Below are 11,791 nucleotides of genomic sequence, written 5' to 3'. Positions count from 1 at the left end.
TTTTAATTACTTCGTGTTTGTTATGATTTATTAATAATTTTTACTTCTTTTTATTAGGGTAAAAGAGACTCACCTCCCCCTAAGTTTGGTAAAAAGACAGAGACCTCTGCTAAGGTTTTAAAAATCTCAGGAACCTCCCATGAGGTTTGTAAAAAATGAGTCATATCTCCTCTGAGGTTTCAAAATTGTTATAAATCTCTCTTGAAGTTTGCTAAAAAGACACAGACCTTCCTTAAAAAAAAATTGTATTTTTGTAAAATACAAAAATAGATTTGTTTTATTTTGACTAGGAATGTCCTTGGAATTTTTGAAACTTCATGTGAGATTTTCTAAAATTTTTGAAATCTTAGGAGAAGTCATTATCTTTATGTCAAACCTTAATATCTTTTTCTTCTTTTTTTTTAAAAAAAAAATAGTAGAATTATTTTTGTCATGCATGTTAATGTCAATTGATTGGCACACAGTGATTGAACCAATCAATTCAATAATCAATTGGTCCCCTGATTCACCTATTCACTTTTCAAAGATATAATTGTTCCTCAAATTAACTTGTCTATCTAGTCCAAACACTTCAATCAACCAATGATGATATCAACATAACAAAAAAATTCTATTAATATTTTATTTTTAAAAAATATATGAAAAATTAAAGTAACTTAACATATACAACGATAAAAACATAAGCAAAAATTTTAAAATCGATTATTTATAAATTAAATTTATAAAATTAGATGCTAGTTCTTTTGTGTATAAAATATGAATACTAAATGAATAAAGAAAATTCAAATTTATATTCATTGATTGGCTACTATTCGAGTCAATTTATTGATTTTTCCTAATTTAATTGAAGTTGCTATTTATTAAACATGATATTCAACCAAACCTAGAAAGTAAGTCACAATTTGGCCAATTGCCTAATCCTAGTCGATTTTTTTAATTGTATTTTTATTGAAAATATATTTAGCCATTTTAATTTTGATTAAATGTATATACAAAATATTTATAACAATATAATTATTTAAGTATTTTTCTGAATTATTAGTATTATTTATTTATTTTTCATGATATTTAATTTTTTAAAATAATAATTTAATTATGTTTCCATGCTTACACCAACTGGTTAGTGACGGCAAAAAATTGTCACTATTAATTATTAGTGACGACATACTAACGGTTACAAATTCGTCACTATAACTGTCATCTCAACTCATTATTAGTGACAGATTTAGGACCATCATTAATAATTGAGTATTAGTGACGGATGCAGACTATTACGAAAGGTGTAATATCGTTACTAAAACTAACAATATTTTTGGGCTAAAACTCATCACTAAAAACCTATTATTAGTGATAGATAGAGATAGGGGTAAGCAAACAGTCGGTTCGGCCAATTTCGGTTAATTAACCGAATTAACCAAAATTTTTGGTTAAAGAACACTATTAACCGAACTGACCGAACTGTTGGGCCTCACCGAACTGAATCCGACCAAATTTATTTTCAGGTAATTCGATTAACTGAATTTAACCGAAATTAACAATGCAGACCAAGAGGAGGCAGGTGCAGTATCAGAATAGCAGACATTGACTGAATTATTTTCTTCCAAGCTGGTGGGATCTTTCATTTGGGACCCAAAATTTGAATTGAGCTCGTTGAGTTGCATGCACAACTAGAGTGAAGAAGGTTTCAGGACCCCGCCGGTGGACAACGATCTCATGTCTAGGAATTGTTTGGGCGCGGCGGCAGAGGAACCATTGTTGGGCACTGTGTTTTCATTTAAATTTTTTTATTTGGTCTAAAAAAAAATTGGCACTCGGCAGGTGAAGGGAGATGATTGTGTGTACACATTGTTTATAAGAACAAGGGACATCATGGGGGCTAGCACGAACGCCAAAATCAACTTGGTGCTCTTCGACGGCAACGACACGACGGTGGAGATGTCGGATTTGGAGACATGGTCCACCAGCTTCGCCTTTTTTCCTATCCCGCCTACGCCTTTAACGAATTAACATATACTAATTTATATTTAAAATTTAATTAATTATTAAATCTGTTAACCGAATTAATATTTTCTATTCATCGAACCGAAACCTAATTCACCAAAATGTTGGAAGGCATAACCGAACCGACCAAATCAATTTTTTTAACCGAACCGAATCGACCAATTTCGGTCGGTTAATTTAGTTTTCCCCGAATTATGCTCACCCCTAGATAGAGATTCGTCACTATTGCTCGACTTTCAGTTTGATATAATCAAATCAAAGAAATTTATATTAATTCCAAAATATTTCCAAAAATCTGATATAATAAAATCCCTACAATTTAATTTAATTCCACATACTCAATTTAAATCGGGCATATTTTACGTAACATAAATCTAATTAAATTCACATACTCAAAATTTAATCAGGAATATTTTAAAATAAAAATTAGACATAATCTATTCCCTTTACCTCAGCCCTAAAGTGGTGCCTATGACATCCAAACGATGAATCCACTCTAGTTAAAGTAGTCAAGAGTAGAGCTGGGACCTAGATATGGTATTCGTGTTTTGATTTGGCTGGGAAATCAAGAGAAATCTTAAAGAGAGAGAGAGAGAGAGAGAGAGAGAGAGAGAGAGAGAGAGAGAGAGAGAGAGAGAGAGAGAGAGATTGATGAGAGAAGGAGAGACGGGTTTTAAGAGGAAGCTTGCAGAGGGGGGGGGGGTGGATTATAAGGAGACATATTCTCCTGTAATGGATGAAATCACTTCCAAATTCTTAATTGGGCTAGCAGTCGTTGAACGACTGAGTATGCGTTTTATGGACGTAGTAACAACAGACCTATATGGATCGTTAGATAATGAAATTTATATGAAAATCCCTGAAGGATTTAAATTACCTAAAGCAAAACCCATAAATTTATATTGAATAAACTCCAACATTCTTTATATGGATTAAAGCAATCTAGACACATGTGGTACAATCGATTAAATGAGTACCTTGAGAAAGAAGGTTTCATAAATGATCCAATTTATCCATGCATTTTTATTAAAAGATCAGAATCTGGATTTACTATAATTGCCGTTTATGTTGATTATTTGAATTTAGTTGAGACTTCTGAAGAGCTCACTAAAGTTGCTAATTATTTAATGGAGGAATTTGAGGAGAAAGATTTAAGAAAGACAAAATATTATCTTGGCCTACAGATTGAACATGTAAATGGCGGAATTCTTGTTCATCAATCTAAATATACCAAAAAGTTATTTAGGCAATTCTATGGCAATTCTATATGAACAAAGTTCATCATTTGGGATCTTCAATGATGGTGCGATCACTTGATGTTAACAATGATCCATTTCGACCTCATGATGAGGGGAATGAATTACTTGGTCCTGAAGTACCATATTTAAGTGTTATCGACTCTCAAATGTATCTGACCAATTGTAAAAGACCCGAAATTGTATTTTCTGTAAATCTACTAGCAAGATACAACTCTGTTCCTACTCGATGGCATTGGAATGAAATTAAGCACATTCTGCGCTATTTGATAGGTACATCTGATTTGGGTCTATTTTACTCATTTGATTTCAAAGCTCAATTAGTAGGATATGCATATGCTGGAAATCTATCTGATCCTTACAATGCTAAATCTCAAACTGGATATGCATTTCTTTACAAAAAAAACTGCAATATCTTGGAAATTAGTAAAGCAAGCGATTACAACAACATCCTCCAATCATTTTGAAATACTAGCTATTCATGAAACTAGTAGAGAATACGTGTGATCTTACAATGCTAAATCTCAAACTGGATATGCATTTCTTTACGAAAAAACTGCAATATCTTGGAAATTAGTAAAGCAGGCGATTACAACAACATCCTCCAATCATTTTGAAATACTAGCTATTCATGAAGCTAGTAGAATACGTGTGACTCAGATAAATGATTTCTCATATCCAAGCAAATTGTGGTTTTCAATCAATAAAGAATACTCTAATAGTTTTATATGAAAACAATGCTGCATATATAGCTCAACTAAGAGGAGGATGTGACAAAACAAAATATATTTCTCCAAAATTCTTCTATACACATGAACTTCAGAAGAATAGTGATATAAATGTTCAGCAAATTCGATCAAGTGATAATCTAGCAGATTTGTTTACCAAAACTTTACCTACTACAACATTCAAGAAATTGGTTCCTCTTATCGGAATGAGACAACTTAAAGATCTTAACAAAAGTAGTTAATATATAGGTGACATCCAAGGGGGAGTGTTATGAAAAATAGGTTATGGAAAATGTGGACGTCAGCCCATCTTCCACCACTTTGGTTTCCACCTAAATAAATACATAGGTATCGATATTACCCTATAAAAGGACACCCTACGCCTCACATTTGGAGGATATATCTTTGCATGCTTGTATAAACATTGCATGCTTGAATACTCGCATGCTTGAAGTAAGTAGAGTATATAGAAAGAAGAGGAGAGATAAAGAGAAGATAGAGATATCTTATACATGGTCGATTTCATATCAAATTGTAATTCATCCTGTGATAGTGAAGTTTTGATCCATCCACCCGTGGAGTAGGTATACTCGAACTACGTAAATTTCTGTCTCGTCTCTATTTATTTATTTTTCTACATCTTTTATAACATAAAACAATATTTAAAGGTTTCTTTTCACCAACTCCTTTTTAAAAGGTTTCTTTTCACCAACTCCTTTTTAAAAGGTTTCTTTGAAAACTCGAACTAAACTAAACCTAACTCTTCCCATCCCCTCATTCCGTATGTAAAATACCTATATTAGGGGGGAACTCAATATTTTTTTATCTATTTAAGTAATATAAAGTTTGAATAGAGGAATGAATTTTCCTTCCTCCTTTTGCCATGAGGCTAATTTCTCAAGAGAAACAATAATGATATTGGACTTTCAAGAGAAAAAAAAAAAACATTTGTTTTGTGTTTGATGAAAATATAAATTTCAAGACTTAAAATTGATATATGATTTAAAATTTAAATTTATATGGATGAATTTAATCCAAATCTAAAAAAATCAAATTCAGAATTTAAAAAACACTACCTACAACATAAATAAATTAATATTCCTGAACGCTAAGAAAATAATTTAATACCTTGATAAAAGAATGCCCAACAAGTGTTTAATAATAATATTTAATTTATGGGGCACTTTTATTCGTAGGAGTTTATGATGACAGCTGTAACAATCTTATATCATATGTGCAATTAAGAAAATTTTGAACATACAATGATAATTTAAGGTCTAACTGTGTGAAACACTTTTTATAAAACAAATATGTCAAGCCAATGAACAAAACAGACAATAGCTCCGAAATTAAGTCCAAGACGAAACTTGAAAGTTGCTTTGACGAGAATGTTAGAGATTAGACAAAGGAGTATTATAACCCCACATTGGATTGGATGTGTGCTAGAAAATTTTTGAATTAAATCAAATATATACTAAAAAATCTTAAACTCATAAAGATGATCTGACCCCAACTATATGAGACACCTTTTATAAGATAAATGCATGAAATTAATAGATACAGATAATACTTCCCCGAAATTAAATTCAAAACCTAATAAGTATCATATGTTAAAAAATGTTGTATTGCGAGAATGCCGTAACGGGTCCATATATATATATTTTGCAGAAGGCACGTACACAGGGTGCCAATTTCACCCACGTCATTTCTTTACTAAACTTGTGGTAGGGATTTTAACCATTCCATCTTTTAGGTCCCAAAAGGACTACGCATATTGACTACATGGCCACCATATATTTTTTTTTAAAGAAGAAAAGAAAAAGATAAAACTAGTGATAGATAAGGATTAAGGCGTAGGGATGGATGAGTGAGGGATGAGGATGAGGGCAGCATCATCATCATGAAAACAGGGGCCTTAATACTATTTTTATTAGCGAAACTTATCTGAACAGCCGGTGGGGCGGGGGAAAGGGAAGGGGATGCAGATCCGCGGTGGGCAGAAAAGACATTGAGAACGTGTGGAAAGAAGGGCAAGGCATGGCCATACGTGGCTGCTCCTCCTTCCCCCCATCTTTCTGAACCATCGCTATCGATTTTTCGTTTTTTTTTTTTTTTTTTTTAAAATAACTGGTAAAAGATGAACTTAATTGAAGTATAGCTTCGGAGGCTCAGCGCCGTGTTATATAAATAAAGAATTGTATATTTTCAGACCCACACACACAACCCCATGCCACGACCAGAGAGAGATAGAGAGAGAGAGAGGGCGGCGCGGCCTTCCAGAGTCCATACGGGTCTGCTTCATTAGCTATATGGTGCATTTGGATGATATGCAGTCCATTCCAGATGATTATGAATGATGATGAAAAAGTGGGTGTCCTCCCCGTCCCTTTCAGTTCACATTTGGGGGCGTTCAGTTCTCCTCCCAGCTTACGTGTCGTCCAAATCTTCTCTTCTTCCTTCACCTATTTTATTTATTTTTTTAATTTTTTTCTATAACATCGCGAATCTTATCTCACACTCAGTCAATAGTGTCCACTATAAGCGTACAGTAAATAAATCACAATTCTGCAACACAAGTAATAAAAATGAATGACCCATGATCGGTCTTTAATATTAATTTATATAGAATTAAAGACTCGCCTTTGTTTATGTCGATGCATGGTACCGCTACTATACATTACTATTGACATCGAAGCATACATCACTCAAATTGACCGTCCTTGCATCTTCAACTCCTAAATAATGTTAAGGAACAATTATTATTATTATTATTTTACATGATGTCTTAATTTATGGACATACCCACGCCTATCGTGTATGCAAACACTTGGACAAAATGAATACGGGAGGAAGCTTCCTTGCCATTGCCTCTCCTACGTGCACGCCCGCTTAAAAATTGGGACCAAATTTAAGGAGAAAAGAGGAGAGAGTAAAAAATTCCATATTAGTGATCAAATTATTTAGCCATAATTAGCTCGCCCACTCCCGCAACACACAAATTAAATCCATACTATTACCTGGGTAAACTTATTATTTGTGTTTGTTTACTTTTAAATGTGAAATATATATAATTTATATAAAATTAAACTTAAAAATTCTGCACAAAATACACACTCCAAATACAAACCTCTTCTAAAATTGTAAGCTCCCCTAAAATTTACCAAACAAAAAACACAAAAAAAAAAAAATACAAATCTCCTTTAAAAACATTTCTTATTTTTTGCACAATACAAGAAAAAAGTTCATTTTTTTTAATAAATCGATCTCTAAAATTCTAAAACCTAAGAAAAGTTTTTAAAATTCTTGAAATCTCAGAACATGACCGTGTCATTTTTTCAAACCTTAAGAGAGCTTGGTATCTTTTGTCTTTAAATTTATGTTCCGTACAAACACAATAAATTTAAACTATGACTAGAAAACTTCGTGTCCACTGACTAAAGCTATCTACATTGCAATAATAATAATACATTAAAAAAAACACACTCTCAAACCACTTAAATTAATAAAACAAAGGTCTCAAGAAGGAATGCTATAAAGGTAGGGGTAGAGAGAACTAAAAGAGGTCCGAACGCCAATTTGCGCGGCCCCCACACACACACATGCCCACCTATATAATATTAAATTCATTTTGGAAGAAGGGAAAAAGGCACTTTACTCTTACCATACACACACACACACAGAGTAAGATTCCCCCACGCCCATTGCAATTAGAAACTAGCTAAAAAAGGTGGGTATGCCTCGCTATTATTGGCATAGTAGAGAATATAAATTAAGCATCAATCATATATATATATATATATATATATATATATATATATATAGAGAGAGAGAGAGAGCAGCCATAAAAATCTGCTTTAATTTCATGCACGCACATTCAAACACTAGCATATATACACAATGATGTATTTGTACAAACTGCCGATCATTCTATGTACTACCGAGCACAACGCCTAATTCTTTTTTTCTTTTTCTTTTGCAATATCATTTCTAACTTTTTTTCCTCCAACCACAAGTCAAAGCAAGCCATAATGTACACATATATACAATATGCACACACGATTTTTATATATACATATATAGTATATATCTACAAATATTGTCCTAAACTCCCTATCCCTAATTCAAAGATGAAAACCATTTCCTTACTCAACCAAACAAACACACACCACTGTTTCAACACCCACTTACTCCACCCAAAAAAAAAAACTACAAACTTGTAATTTCTCACTACATTTTATTCCTAATTTAACCTGTACGACTTTTTTCTATTAAATACCACATTCTAGTTTCTTCTTCTATTTTTTTTTTTTTTTGGGTCGGGGGCCATTTACAAAGGAGTATGTATACCTATCAGTCTTTATCTTCAACTTCAAAGTACCATATATGTACTTTTAACTAGTGTGACGGATGACTTGAGTTTGCGACTTACATTATTAGAAACGCAACACATGGAGTAGGCAGGGAGCTAATTAAGGGGAACGAGAATGGACCTTGTGAGGGATCAAAAGGGAGCGCGGTGGGGGATGCCCTTTCTCCTCCTGGCATTGCGGTGGTTAAAGATGGGAGGGGTGGAGGGAGAAACCACATTGATGTTGCTAGTAAAGCAGGTGTCGTCGTTAACCACGCCTGAGCCTAAGGACGTCGACGACTTCTCCCCACCGTCGTGTGGGAAAAATATGGAGGAGCCCTCCACGATCAACCGGTTGAAAATATGGGATCTTCGCATCTTCCTAGGGGTTGTGGACGATTCATACTCCTCCGAGGATTCGTAGCCGCCGCCTCCTGCTGCTGCTGCGGCGGCCGCGTGGTGGTGGCGGTGATGGTAATTGGGATAGTAGTAGTCACGGCTGGAGGGCATCTGCTGCTGCTGCTGCTGCTGCTTCTGCTTCAGTGCGAATGTGAGGTGTGGGTCACCTCTCTTTATGCCCCCAAGCTGCCACCCCAAAAAAATAAAAATAAAAGATAACCAGGACATCAGTTAACAAACCATATAATCATTCATTGATCACTTTAATTTGGTCAATGTCTTCATCTCATCCATCAAACATAGTATCATTTCACATGATCCACACACGTACACACAATTAAACACAATACTGAATACCCTGTCCCTTTCCCTTTCCCTTTCCCCTTCCCCTCCATCCATATCTGACTCCGTATCAACCTCAGAACGCCCAAACTAAATGACCCATATCAAAAGGAATTAAAAACACACGCACATATACACATCAAACTTTAAATATCAAATATACTTTTTAAAAACTTTTTATTAATGAAAGGGCACATTTATTTTAATTTAATACATTTTTTTTTAACTTATCATAACTTCAAATATTTTCATCAATTATGTATTGTCATTATTTTAGATTTGTATCATTTTAAGAACAAGCATGATATATTCACTATACAATTTTTTTTAAAGGAAAGATTGCTTGTACATAACCTCAATGAGAGCAACTCAAAAGCTCAAAGCCAACCACCCCAAAGGCACAACCAAACCAACAAACGCCTCTTAATTAATAGTCATCTTTTATTGCTCAAGGAAAATAAGCAAAATATTGTCTCTTCATGGTCTTAATTTGAAAGCACAAATTTTAAGACTTCAACTGAAATAAAGTTTTAATTTTTATCATCCTACATTATGTTAAAACTCATACAAATACAAATTTAGAACTCAAAATTTCTTCCTCTAAAACACATACAAAATATATAAGCATGTCAAACATCTCATTTAAGCCACATCATCAATATTAATAAATATCACACAAATATGCATGTTGAGCAAAATGTCATTTATTTCTAAAAATAGAATTTGTGAGAAATTAACATAAAATATTCTCTTAAAATAAATATTATTTGACAATTCACACATAAATTGAAAATTTATTTTTATTTTAAACTAATAAAATATTTAAAATATAAAAATATTTCCTTAAAAAAAAAAAAAAAAAAACCTATGCGATTTATATTTTTATCCATACATTGAATAGGAAGCTTCTAGTTTTTATTTTAAAAAATAAAATTTCTAATCATTTTGAAACACGCACAAAATTAACTTCCATGCCTAAAAACAAATAAATTAAACGTCCCTCAACCCTAAATTTAGGACTTGCAATACACAAGCTCAGAGAAGTTGCCGCTAGGAAGCTTCAAGTGGGAAATCGAAGAACCCATGTCAGAATTCAATCCATATTTCCAAAATAACTTCGTATTGGAGTTACTTTTTTGGGAAAAAAAAAAAAAAAATGAAGGCAGAAAAGGATTATGCAAAAAAATTCGGATTTTTCATTCAAAGCAGAGAACTTTAAGATTGCATCGTGGGTGAAAACAAAGAATGCTAGCTGGACGACCATATCAAGAACATAAATGCACAGAAAGACAATCAGAAAGCAGAGCAATCACAAACCAGATGGAGAGACTGAAACTGACCTTGCAGCCCAAAGAACAGAAACGGAAGGAATCCAGAAGGCTCCGGCAGCAAATTTCACAGGTGTTGGTGACTCCCTTTCCCGGCCTAGGCTGTGGCCGCTCATTCAGAAACACAATCTTCGCACTGTTGATAATGTAGGTTTGGACCCCGGAGATGTCGATGTACTTCTGAATCTCATTTACCCTCACCACGTTATGGTATGAAGATCGCCTTATCTAAAATTCCCAGTCAAAAATTCACAAAAAAAGCAATCTAAGATTGAATCTTTGATGACATTTGAACAGCAATAAAAACTCTCTCTCTCTCTCTCTCTCTCTCTCTCCATGTTTTAATTTAATTCAGTGAGCTGGGACTACAGAAGAAGCAAAACCTGAATAACGCGATGATCTCTGTGATCAATCAAACAGTAAGAACAGAGAGCGTTTCCAGTACAGTCCAAACAGAACATGTTGCATTCGCTCTTGTTGGAGTCTCCGTGAATTTTGCAGGGACTGAAGTAGCTACCCCTTAAAAGTGGTTTCAGCCATGGCGGACCCATATCATCATCTTGCCCAATTCGACCACTCGGACTCACCTGATTACCAAACCAATCATCACAAAGACATTAATAGGAAAGATCGAACTCGCTACGAAATACCCTATTCCAATTACATCTCTGAGGAATTACCATGCTGTTCTTATGGTTGGAATGTATTACCCCAAAATTAATACTCTGCTGGTGTTGATTATCGATAGCCAGGTTGTCCAGTTCCAGAAAACGCAAAAAACCCCTGTTCGGATTACAACAGCAAGAGGAGAGAAACAAAAACCAGCATCAAGAATTGAATCAGAACCCACCAAACAAGGACGAACCCATTCATCGAAGCCCCAAAAGTAAACCAAACTGATAAAACACTGACAAACAGGGGCATCTCTAGTCGTTGAAACCACAAGACTATACCAACCTGATAAGATATGAACTCCGGAGGACCGACTGAGCAGAGACAGATACAGAAGAGCTAACAGTAGTTGTTGTGTATGTGTCTTGCGCCGCCGAAGAAGAAGAAGAAGAAGAAGAAGAAGAAGAGGAAGAAGAGGGAAAACCACAGCAGAACCGGAAAGAAGGAAAGGGGATTGAAAAGGAATATGTAAGGCGGTCGTCGCGATAATTAACACATTAAATTCATAAATATTAGTTTCTTTTTAAAAATCACCATAAAAAAGAGAAAGAAAACGTGATCACGAAATTTACAACAGCCGTAAGATTGGGCGGCCATCAACGCCTACAGCGATGCGGATATTCGCTTCTATTAGCCGTCCGATCTCATCCTCCCATGCCAAAACCCAGACACCTACTCCCAGTACACGTTTGCCCTGATCCACAAAATAAAAAAATA

The 11,791-nt window shown here is 34.3% G+C and overlaps 1 protein-coding gene across 2 annotated transcripts; it reads right to left on the bottom strand.

Annotated features, from left to right (window-relative positions):
- Window positions 1-7,835: 7,835 nt before the first annotated feature.
- Window positions 7,836-11,564, bottom strand: LOC131162984 (protein RGF1 INDUCIBLE TRANSCRIPTION FACTOR 1-like). Of its 2 annotated transcripts, none has more exons than XM_058119636.1 (5): window positions 11,360-11,564; window positions 11,113-11,185; window positions 10,786-10,989; window positions 10,415-10,630; window positions 7,836-8,918 (listed from the first exon to the last, which is right to left on the bottom strand). In XM_058119636.1, exons 3-5 carry the CDS (start codon window positions 10,951-10,953, stop codon window positions 8,487-8,489), a joined length of 816 nt encoding a protein of 271 aa, XP_057975619.1. In that variant the 5' UTR covers window positions 10,954-10,989; window positions 11,113-11,185; window positions 11,360-11,564; the 3' UTR covers window positions 7,836-8,486. The 2 variants fall into 2 exon arrangements, with proteins under 2 accessions (XP_057975619.1, XP_057975620.1); XM_058119637.1 differs by having other exon boundaries at window positions 11,083-11,185; window positions 11,360-11,555.
- Between the last annotated feature and the right edge of the window lie 227 nt (window positions 11,565-11,791).

Source organism: Malania oleifera, chromosome 8 (assembly GCF_029873635.1).
Source record: "Malania oleifera isolate guangnan ecotype guangnan chromosome 8, ASM2987363v1, whole genome shotgun sequence".
Taxonomy (NCBI): Eukaryota; Viridiplantae; Streptophyta; class Magnoliopsida; order Santalales; family Ximeniaceae; genus Malania; species Malania oleifera.
This window is presented reverse-complemented; position numbering and strand designations above follow the sequence as displayed.

Excerpts from the sequence above, each read along its gene's own strand:
- LOC131162984 (XM_058119637.1), bottom strand. Across the intron at positions 10,631-10,785 it reads GAGATCATCGCGTTATTCAG|ATAAGGCGATCTTCATACCA; the intron begins GTTTTGCTTCTT and ends TGGGAATTTTAG. Across the intron at positions 8,919-10,414 it reads TCTGTTCTTTGGGCTGCAAG|CTTGGGGGCATAAAGAGAGG; the intron begins GTCAGTTTCAGT and ends TTGGGGTGGCAG.